Source organism: Neoarius graeffei, chromosome 4, assembly GCF_027579695.1.
Source record: "Neoarius graeffei isolate fNeoGra1 chromosome 4, fNeoGra1.pri, whole genome shotgun sequence".
Taxonomy (NCBI): Eukaryota; Metazoa; Chordata; class Actinopteri; order Siluriformes; family Ariidae; genus Neoarius; species Neoarius graeffei.
Genome location: NC_083572.1, coordinates 4795383 through 4819543, shown reverse-complemented (window position 1 = coordinate 4819543; position 24161 = coordinate 4795383). Strand labels below are relative to the sequence as shown.

At 39.8% G+C, this 24161-nt stretch overlaps 1 protein-coding gene across 4 annotated transcripts in view; it reads right to left on the bottom strand.

Moving 5' to 3' along the window:
• Positions 1-24161, bottom strand: part of gpd2 (glycerol-3-phosphate dehydrogenase 2 (mitochondrial)) — a 54007-nt gene that overhangs the window by 24892 nt on the left and 4954 nt on the right. For all 4 annotated transcript variants that reach the window (XM_060918659.1, XM_060918660.1, XM_060918661.1 and 1 more), the window contains exons 2-7: positions 20815-20919; positions 12903-13074; positions 10268-10392; positions 9091-9188; positions 5400-5563; positions 1418-1582 (exon numbers count right to left, since the gene is read on the bottom strand). In XM_060918659.1, coding sequence (XP_060774642.1) covers positions 1418-1582; positions 5400-5563; positions 9091-9188; positions 10268-10392; positions 12903-13074; positions 20815-20913 — 823 coding nt within the window. In that variant the 5' untranslated portion in view covers positions 20914-20919. The remainder of the gene's footprint in view (positions 1-1417; positions 1583-5399; positions 5564-9090; positions 9189-10267; positions 10393-12902; positions 13075-20814; positions 20920-24161) is intronic.

The following is a 24161-nucleotide window of genomic DNA, read 5'->3' as shown; positions in this document are numbered from 1 at the left end:
ATCAGTGAAACCAGACGCATGGATGGAACAAGAACAGAATGAGAGAAGAGGGATGGATTGAACCAAAGAAAGAAGATGACGTCTGTCAGACTGGCTCTGTATCACTGAGCATATTACATCAAATTTTCATATTATTATTATTATTAAATTTGTTTATATTAACTTTATTTACATATCACATTTCCAATTCTTTACATTTAAAATGTAGCTCAACAACAACAACAAAAGAATTCTTAAATAGCCAAATAAATAAATAAATAAATAAATAAATTTAACGCAAATAAATAATAGCAGTGATGGAATGAAAAAAATAATAATGGTATAATATATAAAAATAAATAACAAAAAGTTTATAAACTTAAACATCGTATAAAATCCAAAAATTAAAAAAAGTAAATGTGGCTACAAAATTAAGGCAAATAAAAAATAAATAAATAAATAAATAAAGCGGCTCAAACTCTAAAGAGAAAAAATGTTGATTTTAGCCCTTCTATGTTTTATCATTGCCTTATTTTTGTATTATACTCCTATTTTGCACTATATTACTTTTATTTTGTACTATATTACTTTTATTTTGTATTATACTGCTTTTATTTTGCGCTACAGTGCTTTTACTTTGTATTATTTCTTCCACCTATTTATTGTTGTAATTTGGCGTTCATGGTGGACGGCAAACTAAGATTTTAATTGTGCAGGAGGACGTTCCTTACTGTGCATATGACAAACACTTTAAATCTTGACTCTTCTTTAAAATGATAAATGAAGCCTGATGAACGTTTACTGCTTAGGATTTCCAGGTATTCGGTGCAAAACATACAGGGTATATGAATTATATCTAGCTTTAAAGGGGCAGTCTGTAATTTTCAAAGTGCTTTATTAGACTAAAGCGTGTTTATAAATACTTTTAAAGCCTCTGATAACGTGATACCTCTGTTAAAGAAACGGCATCAAACGAGCTTTGCTTTGACTAGCTTTGCATTTTTATGGGTATTTTTCTGGATCAGAAATGAAGAAGTTAGCTCCGCCTCCCACCTACTTTTACCAAAATAAATTCTGAATCACTAAATTTTTTTATCCACTGAGAAACAAATGACGATGCGTCTAGAATTGGAGAGATATGGTGTGGTTGCATGGTGAAGAAAAACAAGATTTGTAATAAATAAATAAATAAATAAATAAACAAAAAATACAGAATTTTTTTTTGACAATTCACTTCTGAGGCAGCAGAGGGCACTAAAAATGCCAAACTGCTTCTTTAATTTCACCTTTAATTTGATCTCTATTAATTAAATCTCTAATAGATCAGTAAAACATGACATGCATTAAAGGTCAAATGTGTTGTATAAGTAAATATATAGCTATAATGATATGCTATATACATATACGCCCGTGTGTGTGTGTGTGTGTGCGTCCGTACCCGTGATCACGTCTCGGCAGCGCGCTCCACACACTTTCTCTTGACCCGTGGCCGGGTCCGTAGCCTTCAGCAGCTGCATCACCTCTGTGTAGTTAGTGACAGTGGCGCCGTAGCGAGCCGCCGTCAGAGCGATAGCTAAATTCATGCGGGCATCATTGTGCTGACCTGCAACATCATGAGAACAACGTCACAGCGGGTTAGGGACACGTGTACTCCTGAACACTCATCCAGAACACCTGGACACGAGCTCATATTCACCACAGGACGACGTGATTGGACCAAATGGATCGACTCGCTACGTAAGCAACTTCACTAACTCTGCTTCATCACATCAGTCTATCAACTATCCTTGATTATTTTCCTATAGCAGCACCACATGTACATGCTGTGTCCTCTTTAAAAACAGGCAGCGTTTCAGTCACAGCTGAAGCAGGACTAGTTGCGGATTTCACTTTTTTTTTTTTTTACTCGTTGAAAAGCCACCAGAAGCGAGGGCCGTGTTGTGGATGGATGGTACCACAGGGCTGCGGTACTCACAGAACCATGTCTAATGCTAACACATGCTCACGGCGACTCCAGCAGACAATAAAGTAATAGCGCAACTGAGCAGCCCCTTTAAAGGGCAAATTTTCGAATGAATTACGAGCAGCGATGAGACCGGCTCGCTCCGTTAGATATCCCGTGAACCTCTGCTGCGTGAGCTACCGGTATGTAGTGGGAAGAATGAAAGACATCGTTAAAACACCACGTTCACAATGAGCTAGTCTCAAAAACCACAAGCAGTGTAAATAAGAGCGAATTCACCACAGCGTTAATACGTTTAACGCACTTCATATCAGAAAGATGAGACTGTTTGGTTTTTTTCCCCTGGACCATGCCAGACAGAAACCTAAAGACCGATTAGAAAGGTTTAATTTATGACAGAAAAACAGACACACACAAAGATAAAGAAGTTTATCGAATCAGATTAAATGAAAAAAAAAATAACGTAAATCCATCACGGAGAAAAGTATGACAGAGAACAGATTAGCAAAGGTCTCGGCGTGTTAAAGTGAAGTTTCGTCAGAGAGAGAAAGACGAAGAGGCAACGGAGGGATATTATGACGGAAGACCAGGTATGAAGACAGAGCAGGTATGAAGAAAGAGGAGAGAGATTGAAAGCAAGAGAGAGAGAGAGAGAGAGAGAAGGGGGTGAGGGAGAAATAGAGGGAGGCAAATAGCGTCAGGCAGAGCCGCGATCTCCAGCTGAGAAGGTCAGATTCGGAAATGTCACGGCCGTGATTGTTCCAGATTGAATAATTGGAAAGAAAAGCCAGCTGACAACTCGGAGGAAGAAGAAGGAGGGATGTGGGGGAGGGGGAGGAATGGGGGATAAAACGAATAAAACGCATCTCTAAACTGTCGTTACAGTGGCCCTATTTCAGGACGGCGCTCTCTCACGCGCCGACCGTAACGCGCGGAGAGGTCGGACGTCTCCTTGGCCTGCTCTCTCTCCACAGAGTGACACGATGTGACAGATCCCTGCTCAGATAGCCGCCGAAGTCCCTCCGCAAACATGCCGTCTTTACGCTTGCGTGTATCAGCGCGGGTTAAATCCGGCCTGACAGGAAGTCCTCGCAGGCAGCGAGCAGGAGGAGGGTGCGTTTATTTTCCTCACCAAGGAGGAGACCTTGAATGAAAGGGACAGGCTTGAGACACAGCGACTCAAGCATGCGGAGTCATTGCACTGCACCCACACACACACACACACACACACACACACACACACATGCACGGTGCTGACCAGTGGCATTTCCTCCAGCTGAGATTATTATATTACGATACACAGGAGCACAAGAGAAAAACAAACCCGTCCTGGTTCACTAAAGCAATCGCTCGACCAGGACTAATTTCTTCTCAGTTCTGATTTGTATCCAAAACTCTTTCAAATCTGCGGAGAAATTTAATGATAAATTTGGATTTATTTGAGCGTATCTGGTTAAAATGCGCCGTGTAGAACGCCTCACACACCATTCGAGTGAAAGTTTGACACGTTTCTATGCAGCGCTGCTGACAGATAAACGGCGCTGCAGATATGTTGCACGGAAACGTTTTTGGGTTTTTTTCTGTGCGACTGGGTTGAATTTTTAACCGTTTATAGATACATTTAACATCGTGGAATGTCCATGAAACAAATTTACTCCTGTTCTCACTTACGATACAGCAGCTACTGTATAAACAACTGTTCCTTCATCAGCCTCTCTCTCTTCTCTCTCTCGCTAGCTCTCTTCCTCTCCCTCTCTCCCTCCCTCTCTACTCTCTCACCCTCCCCTCCCTCTCTTCTCTCTCTCGCTCTTCTCTCTCCTTCTCTTCTCTCTCCCTGCTCTCTCTCTCCCCCTCCCTCTCTTCTCTCTCTTCTTCTCTTTCTCTTCTCTCTCTCTCTCCTTCTTCTCTCTCTCTCCCTCCCTCTCCTTCTCTTCTCTCTCTCCCTCTCTTCTCTCTCTCTCCCCCTCCCTCTCTTCTCTCTCTCACTCTTCTCTCTCCATCTCTTCTTCTCTTTCTCTCCTCCCTTCTCTCTCTCCCCCCCTCTCTCCCCCCTCTCTCCTCTCTCTCCCTCTTTCTCTTCTCTCTCTCCCTCTTCTCTCTCTCCCTCTTCTCTCTCTCCTTCTCTTCTCTCTCCCTCTCCTCTCTTCTATCTCCTCTCTCTCCTTCTCTTCTCTCTCCCTCTTCTCTCCCTCTCTCTGCTCTCTCCCCCTCCCTCTCTTCTCTATCTCTCTCCTTCTCTTCTCTCTCCCTCTCTTCTCTCTCTGCTCTCTCTCCCCCTCCCTCTCTTCTCTCTCTCTTCTCCTTCTCTCTCCTCTCTCTCCCTCTCTCCTTCTTCTCTCTCCCTCCCTCTCCTTCTCTTCTCTCTCCTTCTCTTCTCTCTCCCTCTTCTCTATCTCTCCCCCTCCCTCTCTTCTCTCTCTCTCTCACTCTTCTCTTCTCTCTCCTTCGTTTCTCTCTCCCTCTCTTCTCCTTCTCTTTCTCTCCTCTCTTCTCTCTCCCCCCCTCTCTCTCTCTCTCTCTCCCTCTCTCCTCCTCTCTCTCCCTCTTTCTCTTCTCTCTCTCTCCTTCTCTTCTCTCTCCCTCTCTTCTATCTCCTCTCCTTCTCTTCTCTCTCCCTCTTCTCTATCTCTCTCCTTCTCTTCTCTCTCCCTCTTCTCTCCCTGCTCTCTCTCTCCCCCTCCCTCTCTTCTCTCTCTCTCGCTCTTCTCTTCTCTCTCCCTCTCTTCTCCTTCTCTCTCTCTCCCTCTCTTCTCTCTCTCCCCCCTTGCTCTCTCTCCCTCTCTCCCTCCCTCTCCTTCTCTTCTCTCTCCCTCTCTTCTCTCTCCCTCTCTTCTCTCTCTCACTCTTCTCTCTTCCTCTCTTCTCCTTCTCTCTCTCTCCTCTCTCTCTCCCCCTCGCTCTCTCTCCCCCTCTCTCCTCTCTCTCCCTCTCTCTCCGCTCTCTCTCTGACCCTCCCTCTCTTCTCTTTCTCTTGCTCTTCTCTTCTCTCTCCCTCTCTTCTCCTTCTCTCTCCTCTCTCCCTCTCTCTCTCCCCCTTGCTCTCTCTCCCTCCCTCTCTTCTCTCTCTCCCTCTCTCCTTCTCTTCTCTCTTCTATCTCTCTCCTTCTCTTCTCTCTCCCTCTCCTCTCTCTAGAAACCGTATTGCATAAACTCCTTTGTTCTGAAAACTTACTTCCAGTCAAAGGTAAAGCTTTAACAAAGTCCTAACACTGGAGACTCCTTCCTAACGACACCGTATCAACATTTACACGTTTATAAGAAGCGTTCACCGTACACAGTTCCTATGAATGAGCCGTTTCTATAGAAACTATAACAAATTTAGAAAGAACGAGCATCTGGTTTTCAGAAAACTAAATCATATGCAAATGGAATTCTTTGGCATGCTTATGCAGTATTACAAAATTCAAACAATGAAACTGTTCAGTGGGAGAAAAAAAAATTCTCTGCCTTTTCTCACCATCGTAGTAGACGATGGCTCCGACCAGCTTGTCCTTCTTCAGCATGGGGAAAAGCTCCAGGGCTTTGCTCTTGCTCAGGATGTAGCTGCTCTTCAGGCACTGAGTTCCAGCCACCAGGTCGTACATCTTTATTCCGGCCCAGTAATACGGCAGCTGCCACCACCTACTCACACACAGAATATAACAGGACGTCGAAGCAAAGATGGCTATCTGATGCAGTTCTCTAATCAGCTGATCCCTTGCGTAAAATCACACAGATACAAATCAAGAGCTTCAGTTGATGTTCACATTGTTCAAAGATCAGAATGGGAAAAATTGTGGTCTCACAGTGAAGTGCGACTTTCTTTCACTGTGGCATGGGTGTTGGTTTGAGTGTTTCAGAAACGGCTGATCTCCTCCTGGGGTTTTCACACATGACAAAATGGTGCGAAAAACAAAAAAAAACATTGTGTTGAGTGAATGAGCGACAGTTCTGTGGGTGGAAACAAACGCCTTGTTGATAAGAGAGGGTCAGAGATCAGAAAATGGACAGATGTGAGGTGGTTCAAGGTTCTTTTTTTTTGCCAGGAAGAATATAGTAACTCGTATAATCACTCTTTACAACCGTGGTGAGCAGAAAAGCATCTCAGCATGCAACAGAAAACAGAAGAACACATTGGGTTCCACTCCTGCAGCCAAGAACAGCGATCTTAGAATCAACAACAACAAGTGGCCAGTGAGTGTAATTTTAAAGGTTCCTTTTCCAAATCCAATTCCAGTTTTTGTCATTTCTTACAGGATCTGTTTTTCCGATCTGCTTTCTCCGAAACTATATCTCAACTAAAGTTTTTTTTTTTTAAAGAAATATGTCAGACTCTACTCTTCGTAACACCACAGACCAAAAGCGAACTCAAGTCACTCTGGAGATCATACTGAATTCCTGATATTCCACCACTTTTAAGACGAACGTCTTTTCCATGCCAGACATTCCCAGCAATCCAAAATCGTTAAACTTTTTGGACTCGTCAACCAAATTAGCAGCAATCGTCCACTCTGATTCAGCCCTCCTCAGTCCGTATTTCATCTTGGGTTCGGTCCTGCGAGACCTTACGACACATTTTGCGATGTCTGACAGAAATGTGATGTGATCATGAGGTCGTGGTGTTCTGTAAGCCCTCGACATCACTCACACTCGTTTAAATATCAGAGCCAAGCCTAAATGCCAGGAGTAATTAGACATGGCCATGGCGGTGTCTTCGAGCTCGTGTCTGAGCTCTGAGGGACTCGGAGGAAGAAGTCGGAACATTCTGGAAGATTCCGTATGCTGGAATATGACGTTCATGTTCCTGAATATGACAAGATCTTCCTCAACCTCTCAGCGAACTTATTGCTTTTGTCTCAAACCTATTCTACAATGTGTACTTTCTTAATCGGAAACTAACCTCATGACAAACATCTCTGTACAAGTTTTCATCACACTTTACTGAACATGAAGCTCATAATGCTACACAACACCTTCCTAACCCCTTCCTGGCAACCTACATAAACATTTAGAAAGGATTTCAAGCACTTAAAGACTTTCATAAAGACTGATTTCAATAATGTACGCATCAAAAATGACACGTCAGCTATGTCAACTGACATATTTTTGTTGAAATAAGTTATAACACTTTATAACCTACAGTATTTCTTATAACTTATAACACCTGCACCGGAATGTAATAACTATCTGCTGTCTGTTTGTGTCTCAGTGAATTTCTGGAACATTATAACCACACAACAGTGTCATGTGTCATGCATTAATAACAAAACTCAGTTTTATTCCAGCCGGAAAGTTAATTTAAATAACATCGATATAAGCCTTCATAACAGTCTTATGAACCATTAAAATTAAACTCACTAGACTTAAACAAGACAATTTGGATGCTGTAGAAATCTTCGTCAACTCACTTCATCTGTGAGGAAAAATAACACATAACTCTGGTATGACAGTTTATGAATGTGTCATAAAGTGTCATAACACAGCACCATGCCAACATATTACTGAGCTCAGGTGTAATGTCAACATGGCATCCGAATTAAAAAAATAAACAGCCTTTATGACACTAATGCCAGCTGCGATAAGTGTTCAAGCAAAGTTTATTAAAGTTATGTCAAGTGTCATGACGCGCTTATGTCATCCTAATGTCAAAACCTTTCCTACGCAACAGTGTTAAACAGAAAATGTTAACGTTATCACAAACTTTCCACTAAAACTCACTCGGCAAGCTACGTCACACCACCCTTACGACTCCGACACTGGGACTCAAAGTCAGCTGTTATGAAATGCTTATGCATGTCAGTCTATAAGTGACATAACACACCTCTAGGTCAACAAAATTCTAAATAACTTACAAATGAAAGAAAACAATGAAGTCTTTACAATCCAGATACAAATCCTGTTGGATGGAATAAATGTTTGTGTAGGCGTATGTCAAGTGTCACGAAGTGCTTATGTAGTGCTAATGTCAACACCGCCACGTAATGTATGTTAGTCTATAAAGTGTCAAAGCACTCTCCTATGTCAACAAATATCATGAGATCATCTCGCTGACATCGGTAATATCAACTTCACCTCTGGAGTAAAGAAAGAAACATTTATGACAGATGATGCATGTTGGAATAAGCATTTATAAATGGTCATGTAGGCGTATATCAAGTGTCATGAAGTGCTTATGTAGTCCTAATGTCAAAACCTTTCCTACGCAACAGTGTTAAACAGAAAATGTTAACGTTATCACAAACTTTCCACTAAAACTCACTCGACAAGCTACGTCACACCACCCTTACGACTCTGACATTTGGACTCAAAGTCACCTGTTATGAAATGCTTATGTATGTCAGTCTATAAGTGACATAACACACCTCTAGGCCAACGAAATTCTAAATAACTCACAAATGAAGGAAAGCAATGAAGTCTTTACAATCCAGATACAAATCCTGTTGGATGGAATAAGCGTTTATAAATGCTTGTGTAGGCGTATGTCAAGTGTCATGAACTGCTTATGTAATGCTAATGTCAACACCTTCACTACGTAATGTATGTTAGTCTATAAAGTGTCAAAGCACTCTTCTATGTCTACACCTAGCTGACACTGGTAATATCATCTTGACCTCTGGAGTAAAGAAAGAAATATTTAAGACAGATGATGCCTGTTGGAATAAGCATTTATAAATGGTCGTGTAAGCGCATGTCAAGTGTCATGAAGTGCTTATACAGTATGCACTAAGGTGTATTGCGACCAAAACCTTCACGATGTTATGGAAGTGTTGAAAAGAAGGTGCTTGTATATCAAGGTGCCCAACGTTCACACCACAGTTATAAGAGGCGAATGTGTGTCAGTCTATAAAGTGTCATAATGCTACATAATGTCAACACAATTCCAAAGTACGTGACTGACTTGGAATTATGTTACTTGATAAGCCGATTAAAGAAAGCAGTCTTTATATCTCTAAATGGTGCAGATGCATGATGGAATAGGCCTTCATCAATGTTTTTGGATGAATATGTCAAGTGCTTATGCAGCGTTATGAACACTGTTCGTAAGTAAAGTGTTAGCTGATTTTCTGAAGTAATTATAAGTCAATACACTACGTGAAGTGTATATTCATTAAACAAAGCAGTTGATGTTGTAATTACTCTGGAAATGATGAGTGTATTGTCAGTCTTACTTGTAAACAGGAAGCATGATGGGTAGTGGAGCGGACAGGTGAGGAGCAATCTCCAGAAGGTTAGCGCGCTCATGTAGCGCCTCTTTCACCATCATGTACTGAAGTAAAAGGAAACAAGTACACATAGAGAGATGTTTAGAGTAGACTGAAGCATCATCTAAGAACCCTGCTTCAGAATACACGCCGATTCGTTGTAAGCACGTTGTTTTTGTGTATTTTGTCGATTTGTATTTTAGATTTTATATCGGGAAATGAAAAACAATTGAGAGAAAACTGAAAGCTTGAATATTGATTTCATAATCTACAATTAGTATTTATTCTATCCACATTCACTGGATATGAGCAATTGTGCACTCTGATTGGCTACTCTAATCATATACTAGGATATCAGCTCATATAGCGTGAGGAGAGAAAAACAAAATGGCGGAGTGTAGCTGAACCAACCGAGGACGAGATAAAAACTCAACTCGAAAACAAAACAACAAAAAATACAAAAAAAAAGGAAACAAAATATGGAACGAAAGTATTTGATGGTAAGAATGTATTTTTTAATTATTCAATAATTATTATTATTATGTCATTTCAGTGGTTTGTTTACACTCTAAGCAGAAACGATTTTGTCGGACGTTTTGCGTAAAGTTTTTATTGATTGAATTTGCAAAAAATAAAAATGCTCTGTTTCTCAAAATCCAGTGAATATGGATAGAATAAAACAGTCATTCCACTCAATCAATCTTGCCGTACATGGATTATAGCGCTATCAGTTCATGTACAACTTGATTTCGTGGCATAGTTGTTAAATATTTGTTCAATTAAAGATATATGAATCGACGGCAGTCTGGTTTGACTAAAAGTGAAATTTAGACACTTTTACAGCACTCTCCTGTCCATGGGTGATAATGGAAAAACATCTGGCAACCTTGAATAATTAAAACTGGAATTAACACCTTCGAAATATGAAGAACTTTTAATGTGTCAGTCATTTTTACTTTTGAACTGAAGTCACTGAAGATGAATACAGTTTTTAGATCGATTTTAAATCCAGTCTTCTGCTGACGTTCTTTGTTTTCTGCTCCTCAAAGCACAAATATACAAAGTCCTCGATCGTGTCTTATCGCCATCGTCCTTCCTAACACGCAGGTAAATGGAGCAAAAACGAAAACCCGAGGACCTTCACCTGTTCGTAATCTAGCTTCATGATGGCCTTCTGCAGATAACGCACTCCACCGTGGATCAGCTTGGTGCTCCTGCTGCTGGTGCCCGATGAGAAATCGCTCCTCTCCACCAGGGCCGTCTTCAGATCTGAGCGAGGACGAGGATGTGGACGAGGAGGGAGAGGAAGAAGGAAAGGAGGGAGGAAACAGATTAAGTGGTGCACTGGCATTTCGAGCTCCCACAGCTCCAAATATTTAGACTGCGCTCGGTGTCATTTTCATATGGATTTCCCTCCTGTCTGTAATATGCATGAGGACGGAAAGATCAGAGCATGCATATTGCATTCGGCCCGTATCGGCTCTATATTGCTTTCTGAAGAGGGCAGGGTGACAATGGAGGGACATTTTTATTCATTATCACCTTAAAAACAGGCAGGATGAAGCATGATGTTTTAGTAAAACATTTAAACCGTTATTTAAATATCAGGACAAAACGCAGACGAAGGTAAATGATGACCTGAAAAAAATAATTGCATTAATGAAAATCCTGCAAATTAAAAGATCTAAAGTTTAAAGAGCAAAGCCATCAATGATCAAGTGATATTACTAATTTTTTTAAAATAATATTATGTTCTAAATATGATTTTTTCCCCCAAATTAAACCTTTCAATCTTTAATCTAAAGGTTTTACTTCACCGAAGTATAAGCACACTGTTACGCAGGACAGTGCCGTAAAATGCAAAATCTTTGTCGCATTTAGACACTTTTAAAAACTTTTAAATGTAAATTTTACTAATGTTTCATTTATTTTATTATTTTGTTCCTTTTTTTGTAATTTATTTGTTCGATAACAAAAACAAAACACAAACGAACCTACAGGTTAAATCCACTAATGTCTATTATTATCATTTTTAAACAATTTTACTTTAAGCTAGCTACAGTAAGCATCATGGAATTGTTTCATTTGTATGACTGCTCCTGTTTTGAATCAATTTACAGTGTTGTTTACACACACCGGCCACTTTAACAGGAACTTGTTGTTGTTGTTGTTGATTCTACGATCCCTGTTCTTGGCTGCAGGAGTGGAACCTAATGTGTTCTTCTGTTTTCTGCTGCATGCTGAGATGCTTTTCTGCTCACCACGGTTGTAAAGTACGGAAGCCGCGAGAGGCCCTTCATATAATCTTTTTTTATTCACCTTGTTATCCCGAGATAACGACATAATTAATTCAGGATCTCGAGAAAACAACACAACTAATTCGAGATCTCGAGAAAACAAAACAATTATTCCGTGATCTCGAAAAAACAAAACAATTATTTCATGATCTCGAGTCAACCCCTGATCAAAATATTGCCTTATTAGGTGATCGATTATTCCAGACATTCTAATGACCAAAGTTGCGTCTATACAGAATGAGAAATAGCCCCAAAGTCAGCATATCACAAGTCTCTTGGCGCACCTGAATGAACCATTTCTCAGCTGTTTACTCGAGATCATGAAATAATTGTTTTGTTTTCTTGAGATCTCGGAATAATGGTTTTGTTTTCTCGAGATCCTGAATTAATTATGTCGTTATCTCGGGATAACAAGGTGAATTAAAAAAAAGGATTATATGAAGGGCCTCGGGTGGCACGGTGGTGTAGTGGTTAGTGCTGCCGCCTCACAGCAAGAAGGCCCGGGTTCGAGCCCCGTGGCCGGCGAGGGCCTTTCTGTGCGGAGTTTGCATGTTCTCCCCGTGTCCGCATGGGTTTCCTCCGGGTGCTCCGGTTTCCCCCACAGTCCAAAGACATGCAGGTTAGGTTAACTGGTGACTCTAAATTGAGCGTAGGTGTGAATGTGAGTGTGAATGGTTGTCTGTGTCTATGTGTCAGCCCTGTGATGACCTGGCGACTTGTCCAGGGTGTACCCCGCCTTTCGCCCGTAGTCAGCTGGGATAGGCTCCAGCTTGCCTGCGACCCTGTAGAACAGGATAAAGCGGCTAGAGATAATGAGATGAGATGAGATGAGATGAAGGGCCTCTCTCGGCTTCCGTAGTAAAGAGTGATTATATGAGTTACTATATCCTTCCTGATGAAAATAAATAAATAAATAACTCTCGAACCAATCTGTCCATTTTCTGATCTCTGAACTCTCTTATCATCAAGGCGTTTGTTTCCGCCCACAGGACTGTCGCTGACTCATTCACTCGATGTTTGTGTTTTGCTTTTCAAACCAACACCCATGCCACAGTGAAACAAAGTCACACTTCACTGTGAGATCACAATTTTTCCCATTCTGATGTTTGAACATTGTGAACATGTACTGAAGCGCTTGATTTGTATCTGCGTGATTTTACGCACCGTGCTGCTGTCGAGCGATCGTCTGATTAGAGAACTGCATCGAACAAAACAGCAGGTGGATGGATGCATGGATGGGTGTTTCTAATAAAGTGGCCAGTGAGTCTATGCTAGTGTCATTTGTCTGAATGTTGTTATGTTGCGTGACTATATCGCTGCCTTTGTGGCCAGGGCTCGCTTGAAACAGACATGTTTTCTCTCAGTATGGCTACCCTGACGCGCTGAGACCATATTTTAAGATTTCTATGACCCGTGCACATGGACTAATCCCGCATTCTGATTTATTCGTTTCAGTGAAAAGACAAAAAAAGTTGCTCTCACTGCGTGTGACTGCGTCTAAAGCGCATCCTGATCCGGTAGCTCCGCCGCCCACCACCAACACGTCGAATTCGGGCGTGTTCTGCAGCGTGGCGAGCTGTTCCTCACGCGTCGGCAGTCTGTCCTCAAACGGCATCTTCAGCTGCCCTTCGGCCTCCATGTACGCCAGCCGAGCCTGATCATGTTCACACGCAACATCTCAACAAACATGTGGACTGAAATGACTGAAAAGTGGCAAATTAACAGAATTAAAAAGTTTTCGCATGCAATATTAATCATTTAAGGATTTTCCCCCGTGATAAAACAAATCGATAAAGGAAGTACATGTTAAACAGGTCAATATTCAGGCTAGTTAGCATGTTACATTAAACACTCAGTGTGAAATGTGACCAAAAGGATCTTTAAAATGATTAAAAATCCACAAAACCTCTGAGAAAAATTAATCCTTCTTCTAAAACAACTGTATACGTCCCTAAAATAGATAAAAACAAAACATAATACTAATTTCACCAAATGTAATCATTAATCATTATCAATTCCCACCTGGCTAAGCCTATTGTTAGCTAGCTTGCTAAAAAAATCTAGCTTGCTTGGCTACTGATTTAGCCAATATAATAGTTAGCATAATGTTAGCTGACTTGCTAGCAACCTTGGCTAGTCAGACTAATGTCTGCTAGCTTGCTAGCAAGCATGGCTAATGGTTTTGCAATATTTTAGTTAGCCAAAATCATTAGCTAAGTTGCTAAGTGGCATTAGCTACTCATTTAGCCTAATGTTAGCTGTCTTGTTAGTGACACTAGCTACTGTTAGACACAATGTAGTTGTTAGCTAGCTTGCTAGCAACCTTGCCTAGTGACTGTTGGTGTAAAAACTAGCCTAATGTAAGCTAGCTTGCTTAAAACGAAGCTATTTGTTTCCACAATAGAAGCGATAGCTTACTATTATTAGCTAGCCTGGCTAGAAACCTTGGCTACTGATTTATTGGTTAATTAGCTCGTTTGCCAGAGGTTCTTGCTGCTTATTTATACAATATAATAGTCTATAACTTGCTAGCTTGCTAGTGAACCTGGCTAAAGGGTTACACAATATAACAGGCTAATGTTAGTTAGCTTATTGTGCTTTTTCATAGCATTAGCTAGCTTGTTAGATTAAGTCAGACTCCTGGGGCAATTAGTTGTGTGTGTAAGCTTTAAATTTTATAATTTATTCATTTGTTTATATATGTTTGTATGGCCACTGTTGTTTCTTTTTTTTTCTCCCAGGTGCAAATAGAAGTGATAGATATAAAATATGAAGGACTAAAGCAAGTTCTCAAAGTCAATATTTTTAAGATGATCAAGCGTGTGTTTGTCTCATGGTGTCCTTAGTAAGGAGACAAAAAAAAAAACCTGAGAAAATTTCAAATTAAGATAAGACACGATGCGGGAAAGTGAGATATCGAGCGATATTTAGTCATAATGGAACGTTTTTATTCATTTTGTTGTTAGCATTCGGTTTAAATGATTACATCAATCTTTCCTCCGAAAGCCTGCGGGGTGTATTTGACTTGCAAATGACCAAATGAAGCCAGACATTTGCAATTTAGACCGTAACAGCATGTAAAAACAAGATTCAATAATTAGTGCCTGTTTCCAAGGACGGACATTTTATTTAAAATATCCACAGACAATTAAAGGAGAGGCTGTCCTGCAATCACGCCTGCGAGTACACACAGGCAACAACGAGTTTCATGCAAATACGCAATCGGCCACCGCCGAGCGACACTTAGCCAGATAGCCAGCGAGTGTGACAGTGCCCTTGCCATGGAGGAGACAAACACACACACAAACACACACCCCAAATTAACATCACAATCTCAAAGATTAGTGTCTGACACATGCATGATTGCAGATTCATTTTTAAAAATCAAAATCTTTTTTTTCCTGTTCTTTTCTTCTTTTCTTCAGCTTACCCATTTAGGCTGCGTTGTTGAGGGAATGCAGGAGGCAGATGAATGAATAAACAGATAGAAAAAAATAAACATCAAGAACAAAAACAGGAAAAAAAGTTTGTTAATGGGAATAGAAAGTGAACGCAGCATGGTGTTTTTCACCCACAGTCAGTAAAACCAACATCTCAGTGGAGCCTTTGAGACGCAACTTGGTGAAATGTCGATGCACATGTATCAAATTATTAAATAAATTAATATAGGAACAAAGAAATTATACACTATTAAATAAAGCTAGTTATTCTGGATAAATAAAAAAAGAGGTATTTATTATGCTGAATAAAGAAATAACTAAACTGTTATTGTGTTAAATAACTAAAGAAGTGAAAGAAAGAAAGAGAAAGAAAGAAAGAAAGAAAGAAAGAAAGAAAGGATTAGTTATCATGTCAAACAAATTAAATAAATAAACAAACAAACAAAGTTATGATAAATAAATAAAGTTTACACGTTGACAGCAAATAAGTAAATTTAGTTATCATGTCAAATAAATCAATAAAGTTTATCAATACTATAAATAAATAAATAAATAAATAAATAAATAAGCAACTTTAAAAATAAATTAAGAAATAAAACAGTTATAGAAAGAAAGAAAGAAAGAAATCATGTCAAATAAATAGTTATAATGAATAAATAAAAATAGTTTTAATGTTAAAAACAAAGAAATAAATCTAATTATCATGTCAAATAAATCAGTAAAGTTAATTAATACTATAAATAAATAAATAAATAAATAAATAAATAAATAAGCAGTTATAAAAAAATAAGAAATAGTTATCAAAAGAAAGAAAGTTATAATGAATAAATGAAAATAGGTTTAATGTTAAAAACAAAGAAGTAAATCTAGTTATGTCAAATAAATAAAGTTAATTAATACGATAGATAGATAGATAGATAGATAGATAGATAGATAGATAGATAGATAGATAGATAGATAGATAGATAGATAGATGAAATAAGCAGTTATAAAGAAATTAAGAAAAAAAAGTTATTGAAAGAAAGAAAGAAAGAAAGAAAGAAAGAAAGAAAGAAAGAAAGAAAGAAAGAAAGAAAGAAAGCAAGCTAGATATGTCAGATAGATAGATAGATAGATAGATAGATAGATAGATAGATAGATAGATAGATAGATAGATAGATAGATAGAGTTATGAATGAATAAAAATTGTTTTAATGTTAAAAACAAAAGTAAATCTAGTTATCATGTCAAATAAATAAATAAAGCCAATTAACACTGTAAAGAAATACATCTTGTCACAGAAAGAAAGAAGGAAGGAAACTAGAATTCATGTCAAATTAATAAATAAATAAAGTGATGATAAATAAATAAATGAAGGTATTTTACATGTTAAAGAAGTAAATCTCGTTATCATATCAAATAAATAAATAAATAAATAAATAAATAAGCAACAAGTAGTTATAAAGAAATTAAGAAATAAAAAAGCTCGTTATAGAAAGAAAACAAGAAAGTTATCCTGAAAAATAAATAAAATAATAAATATAGTCATAAAAAAGAAAATATTATTTTTAACATAACAATAAATAATAGCATAAATAATAGTAATATTATTAAAGAATATTTATTATTAACCAGAAAAAAGTACAGAACTGTGTGGACTGAAGCAAGTGTTTTGTTCAGCAGGCTTCCTGCGTCTCCGTCAGTGACATTTATTTAAACCCTGACGCACAGCTCCGCTTTCCAAGTGAGAGATTCTCAGTCTTTCTGAGTCCTGAGTCCAATCTAAAGTTACTATCAACTTAACTGGAGTCCAAGTCACATGACTTGGGTGAAAATGTAGAAGACCGGTTCTGCATGTGCACTGAAAAGCAAACGTTCAAAAACATAGTGACGTCACTTCAGTCTGACACTGAGGCTTGAGTTTGAGCGTCTAAACAGCTGATGAACACAACAATCCAGGAGGAACCTACATGTGAAAAAAGCAGCGCTGCCATTTTTTTTTTTAAAGAAAAAATACTAGGACTTGTACTTTCATTTCCTTTCAGGAGCCATCATACGCCGATGTGATGAAAGCCATGCTCGCCACAGTAGCATGCGAACACTCTCTCCGTGCAACAGGAACATGATTCAGTTACCTCAAACAACATGAAACACTTCAGTTTGTGAAATCTGACACGGTTCTTTCGTCAATCCACTCTCTCGCTCTCTTTCTTTCTCTCATTTAACTGCATGTTGACCACATTATGCAGCTCCTTGGCAACCGAATGCTTGAGAGGCCGTAATTCTGTCGTTCCCCCGAGTCTGATCCGGAGCTCTGAACACGGGAGGATAATGGACAAAACGCTTTGTGGTGGATTTGAATAGCTGATGAGAGAGTAAATCAGGACCCCCGTTGGTCTTTAAGAGTGTGTGCAAGCCCTGTTTTTCCCCCCCCTTCGTTTGTTTCCGAAGGCCTTGTTGATTATCTTAATCTACTTGACCTTAAGTTATTTAGCGCAGCATCCAGACGAGATGAGACCTTGCACCCCCTAGGGCCCTTGCCAGTCTAAACACAGGTACACTGTGATGAGAGCTGCGGTCCCTGGTGCCTTGAATGGGAATGAAATTGTTCATGATTTCATATTCAAGTGAGGAACAATTTGTTTGGTGTTCTTTAAGTACCGTGTTCCTTCGACAAATATGAGCTGATGATAAGGCAACGGTGTTAAGAGCGAGCTATGGAGAATAACACACACCTGTCTCAGATCACAAAGCATCTCGAAGGCACGTTTTGCGTTTACATTTATTTTCTGCTGTCTGGTTAGAACTGAATTCATCATTCAACCAGAGCACTGTTTAATTCTGGGTTCTGATTGGTCAGAGGGTCAGCAGTTCTTCGTGCTCATACCTTATCATTTGGTTCTGGCACACTCTCAACCTAAACACATGGAACTGTTCATGCTTGTAAGCGTGATGTTTTCTATCATGAGATGTTTGTTGAACATTTATGGAAGGAGTCTCCAGTGTTAGAAATTGGTAACAGTCAATAATGTATATAAGAACAGGAACTAACCTGTTTTGTGGACATTCCGCAACATTAAATGCTACTATAAATGGATAAAAAGTAAAAAAAGTTGTAAAACTGCTGTGGTATGTAAAGAATAAAACCCTTAGGTCCGTGCTGTTATACAACCCTGATTCCAAAAAAGTTGGAACAAAGTACAAATCGTAAATAAAAACGGAATGCAATAATTTACAAATCTCAAAAACTGATATTGTATTCACAATAGAACACAGACAGCATATCAAATGTCGAAAGTGAGACATTTTGAAATTTCATGCCAAATATTGGCTCATTTGAAATTTCATGACAGCAACACATCTCAAAAAAGTTGGGACAGGGGCAATAAGAGGCTGGAAAAGTTAACGGTACAAAAAAGGAACAGCTGGAGGACCAAATTGCAACTCATTAGGTCAATTGGCAATAGGTCATTAACATGACTGGGTATAAAAAGAGCATCTTGGAGTGGCAGCGGCTCTCAGAAGTAAAGATGGGAAGAGGATCACCAATCCCCCTAATTCTGCTCCGACAAATAGTGGAGCAATATCAGAAAGGAGTTCGACAGTGTAAAATTGCAAAGAGTTTGAACATATCATCATCTACAGTGCATAATATCATCAAAAGATTCAGAGAATCTGGAAGAATCTCTGTGCGTAAGGGTCAAGGCCGGAAAACCATACTGGGTGCCTGTGATCTTCGGGCCCTTAGACGGCACTGCATCACATACAGGCATGCTTCTGTATTGGAAATCACAAAATGGGCTCAGGAATATTTCCAGAGAACATTATCTGTGAACACAATTCACCGTGCCATCCGCCGTTGCCAGCTAAAACTCTATAGTTCAAAGAAGAAGCCGTATCTAAAGACGATCCAGAAGCGCAGACGTCTTCTCTGGGCCAAGGCTCATTTAAAATGGACTGTGGCAAAGTGGAAAACTGTTCTGTGGTCAGACGAATCAAAATGTGAAGTTCTTTATGGAAATCAGGGACGCCATGTCATTCGGACTAAAGAGGAGAAGGACGACCCGAGTTGTTATCAGTGCTCAGTTCAGAAGCCTGCATCTCTGATGGTATGGGGTTGCATTAGTGCGTGTGGCATGGGCAGCTTACACATCTGGAAAGACACCATCAATGCTGAAAAGCATATCCAGGTTCTAGAGCAACATATGCTCCCATCCAGACGACGTCTCTTTCAGGGAAGACCTTGCATTTTCCAACATGACAATGCCAAACCACATACTGCATCAATTACAGCATCATGGCTGCGTAGAAGAAGGGTCCGGGTACTGAACTGGCCAGCCTGCAGTCCAGATCTTTCACCCACAGAAAACATTTGGCACATCATAAAATGGAAGATACGACAAAAAAGACCTAAGACAGTTGAGCAACTAGAATCCTACATTAGACAAGAATGGGTTAACATTCCTATCCCTAAACTTGAGCAACTTGTCTCCTCAGTCCCCAGGCGTTTACAGACTGTTGTAAAGAGAAAAGGGGATGTCTCACAGTGGGAAACATGGCCTTGTCCCAACTTTTTTGAGATGTGTTGTTGTCATGAAATTTAAAATCACCTAATTTTTCTCTTTAAATGATACATTTTCTCAGTTTAAACATTTGATATGTCATCTATGTTCTATTCTGAATAAAATATGGAATTTTGAAACTTCCACATCATTGCATTCTGTTTTTATTTACAATTTGTACTTTGTCCCAACTTTTTTGGAATCGGGGTTGTAGTTGTTGTAACAGTAACTCTGCTTGATCATTGATTATTTTCCGATAACACCACAGCATGGTGTTTTATTCCTCACATATAGTCAATCCACTATGATTTGCGTCACTGTTTAATGTGATATGCTGAAAGATAGTCTTTGGGTGTTAATAAATACATTATAACTAATTCTGGCAGCGGGGGCGTGGTCAAGCGTCGGTCTGTGACCGGAGGGCGGAGTCAGGGAAGGTAAATGGCAGAATCACTGCACCTGATGTTGATTAACGTGTGTTTGTATGTCTTTCCCAGTGACCGCGCCCTATTTAAGGAGAGAGCGAGAGCAGAGGAGGAGCTCTCTCCGCAACCAGACACCTGATGTGTGTGCGCGTGTCTGTGTGTGTACGAGAGCGTGCAAGAGACAACTGAAAAGTGTCAAACTAAAAAAAAAGAGTTACGAAACTCAGTTCTGGCCTGCCGTCTTCTGTGCTCCGGTCCCGGGTTTCAGCACCACTGTGGCAGTTTGTAGGAGTGGGAGGAGCACAGAAGACGGCAGGCCAGAACTGAGTTTCGTAACTCTTTTTTTTATTTTGACACTCTTCAGTTGTCTCTTGCACGCTCTCGTACACACACAGACACGTGCACACACATCAGGTGTCTGGTTGGGGAGAGAGCTCCTCCTCTGCCATCGCTCTCTCCTTAAATAGGGCGCGGTCAATAGGGCGCGGTCACTGGGAAAGACACACAAACACACGTTAATCAACATCAGGTGCACTTACCTTCCCTGACTCCGCCCTCCGGTCACAGACCGCCGCTTGACCATGCCCCCGCTGCCACACTAATGCTAATGCTCAGTTTATTCAGAGCTGCTTGACTTCAGGTTCTTGTAAGTGTGGAGGAATGTTAATGTGGAGAAGCAACACATTCCAAGGTTAAGCTCAGACTTGTAGTAAAACGAGTTGCCTGGAGATCCTGCTCCTCCTCCTCCTCGTCCTGCTGCTGCTCACAAATACAAACTGAACAAAACCTCAGAGCCTGACCTACCAATTGGTCCAAACTGCTAACAAAAATCTGCTTTTATGCTAAATTACGTTCATCCTGGTGCACAAAATGTTGGATAACAAAGCCAATGCACCTAATGCTGAATGTGACTTTATGTCCAGGGAGCTTATATTATCATATACATTATAATATACAACGCTATCACACCTCCATCATAAACACTTACCTGATTCCTTCTGTATTCGATGAATTGTGATAGGCCAAAGGCTGTAGCTATGGCCCCGCCCCCTATCAGGGTCCCTTTCACTGCTTTCCGAAATGCCATTAGTCCCTGGAAAATATAATGTCAGAGAATCAGGATTTCTTTTTATACTTTTCTAACCTATAAAATAAAATAAACATACAAGATGTGTTAATAAGATTCACTTCATGTTCCTGTTGGGTTCAGTCTCAAGCAAAAGAGTGTAGTTGCTTTATTTCATTTATTAATTCTGGGCAACAGACACCTGTTGGAGTTTTCGGCCTTTTCTTCGATGAAAAGAAGTGATATTTCTAAAACAGAGTGGCAACTTGGACACAACTGTTGATATATGATCTATTGTGGTTTTATTCCCTTTACTGTGAACAATTCTGTTCTTTACTGTTCTTATACACTTTCATTATGTGTACTATACAGTTAAAGTTCCCATATATATATATATATATATATATATATATATATATATATATATATATATCGCATCGCTCCTGTGGAGGACGGCCCCATGGGGACAGTTGAGGGTTATACCTGGAAGACGCTCTGGACTCTTACAGTAATGCTTTTATGGCTGAGGACTACAGTTGACTTGCTAACTTTAGGACTGCAGTTGTCATGAACAGTTTTGCCCTCAAGTTTCCATCAATGAAGAGTTTATAACATCAACGAAACTGTCTTCATGTTAAAACTGTTAATGTTATAGTCATGCTGTCTGTTGTTGCCCAAATGAGGATGGGTTCCCTTTTGAGTCTGGTTCCTCTCAAGGTTTCTTCATCATGTCGTCTGAGGGAGTTTTTCCTTGCCACCGTCGCCACAGGCTTGCTCATTGGGGATAGATTAGGGACAAAATTAGCTCTTGTTTTAAGTCGTTCAAATTCTGTAAAGCTGCTTTGCGACAATGTTTATTGTTAAAAGTGCTATACAAATAAACTTGACTTGACTTGATATACTCCTCATGTCGATTATGTTGACTTCGGACTTGACTTAAAGACTCAAGTTGAAAGATTTGAGACTTGACTTGGACTCACAGGTAAAGACTCGAGACTTGACTTGAACTCACAGGTAAAGACTCGAGACTTGGACTCTTAGATACAGACTCAAGACTTGACTTGGACCATAAGGTAAAGACTTAAGACTTGACTTGGACTCTAAGGTAAAGACTCAAGACTTGACTTGAAGGTAAAAACTCAAGACCCGACTTGGACTCTCAGGTAAAGACTCGAGACTTGACTTGGACTCTCAGGTAAAGACTTGAAATTTGACTTGGACTCAAAGGTAAAGACTGAAGACCTGATTCAGACTCAAAGATAAAGACTCGAGACTTGACTTGGACTCGAAGGTAAAGACTGAAGACCTGATTCAGACTCAAAGATAAAGACTCGAGACTTGACTTGGACTCAAAGGTAAAGACTCGAGACTTGACTTGGACTTGAAGGTAAAGACTCGAGACTTTACTTGGACTCAAATGTAAAGACTTGAGACTTAACTTGGACTCTATGGTAAAGACTCAATACTTGACTTGGACTAGAAGGTAAAGACTCGAGACTTTACTTGGACTCAAAGGTAAAGACTCGAATCTTGATTTGGACTCAAGGGTAAAGACTCGAGACATGACTTGGACTCAAAGATAAAGATTCGAGACTTGACTTGGATTCGAAGATTAAGACTCAAAACTTGATACAGACTCAAAGATAAAGATTCGAGTCTTGACTTGGACTCAAAGGTAAAGACACGAGACTTGACTTGGACTCGAAGGTAAAGACTCGAGACTTGACTTGGACTCGAAGGTAAAGACTGGAGACTTGACTTGGACTTGAGGTAAAGACTCGAGACTTGACTTGGACTTGAGGTAAAGACTCGAGACTTGACTTGGACTCAAAGGTAAAGACTCGAGACTTGACTTGGACTCGAAGGTAAAGACTCGAGACTTGACTTGGACTCGAAGGTAAAGACTCGAGACTTGACTTGGACTCGAAGGTAAAGACTCGAGACTTGACTTGGACTCGAAGGTAAAGACTCGAGACTTGACTTGGACTCGAAGGTAAAGACTCGAGACTTGACTTGGACTCGAAGGTAAAGACTCGAGACTTGACTTGGACTCGAAGGTAAAGACTCGAGACTTGACTTGGACTCAAAGGTAAAGACTCGATACTTGACTTGGACTCAAAGGTAAAGACTCGATACTTGACTTGGACTCAAAGGTAAAGACTTGAGACTTGATTTGGACTCAAAGGTAAAGACTCGAGACTTGACTTGGACTCAAAGGTAAAGATTCAAGACTTGACTTGGATTCAAAGATAAAGACTCGAGACTTGACTTGGACTCAAAGGTAAAGACTCGATACTTGACTTGGACTCAAAGGTAAAGACTTGAGACTTGATTTGGACTCAAAGGTAAAGACTCGAGACTTGACTTGGACTCAAAGGTAAAGATTCAAGACTTGACTTGGATTCAAAGATAAAGACTCAAAACTTGATTCAGACTCAAAGATAAAAATTCGAGTCTTGACTTGGACTCAAAGGTAAAGACTCAAGACTTGACTTGGACTCGAAGCTAAAGACTCGAGACTTGACTTGGACTCAAATGTTAAGACTCGAGACTTGACTTGGACTCAAAGGTAAAGACCCGAGACTTGACTTGGACTCAAAGGTAAAGACTCAAAACTTGATTCAGACTCAAAGATAAATACTCGAGATTTGATTTGGACCCTAAGGTAAAGACTCATGACTTTACTTGGACTCAAAGATAAAGACTCAAAACTTGATTCAGACTCAAAGATAAAGACTCAAGACTTGATTTGGACTCTAAGGTAAAGACTCAAGACTTGACTTGGACTCAAAGGTAAAGACTCAAGACTTGACTTGGACTCAAAGGTAAAGACTCGAGACTTGATTTGGACTTGAATTTTATTATTTGTGAACATCTCTGTAGCATAGCATAATGTAGTATAATACTGGATTGTTCATAAAATAGGTGGATAGGGAGGTCAAGACTAACACAAGAATGCAAGTACCGTATTTTTCAGACTATAAGTCACACTTTTTTTCATGGTTCGGCTGGCCATGCGACTTATACTCCGGTGCGACATATATATGTTTTTTTTTCACCACGGAATAACTGGAGCTGATGCCGAGTCTGACGACAGCCACGCAGAAGAAGAGGAAACGGCGCTTCGTCTGCCGCTGGAGGCAGAGTTGTTCAGAAGCGACACCGAGGATGAGGAATTCAATGGATTTGCTGATTTGGAGTGAAGTCGCCAGCTTGATAAAGTTGATTGACCTGTGTTTATTAATGATAGGCCTATAGTTATTTAAATA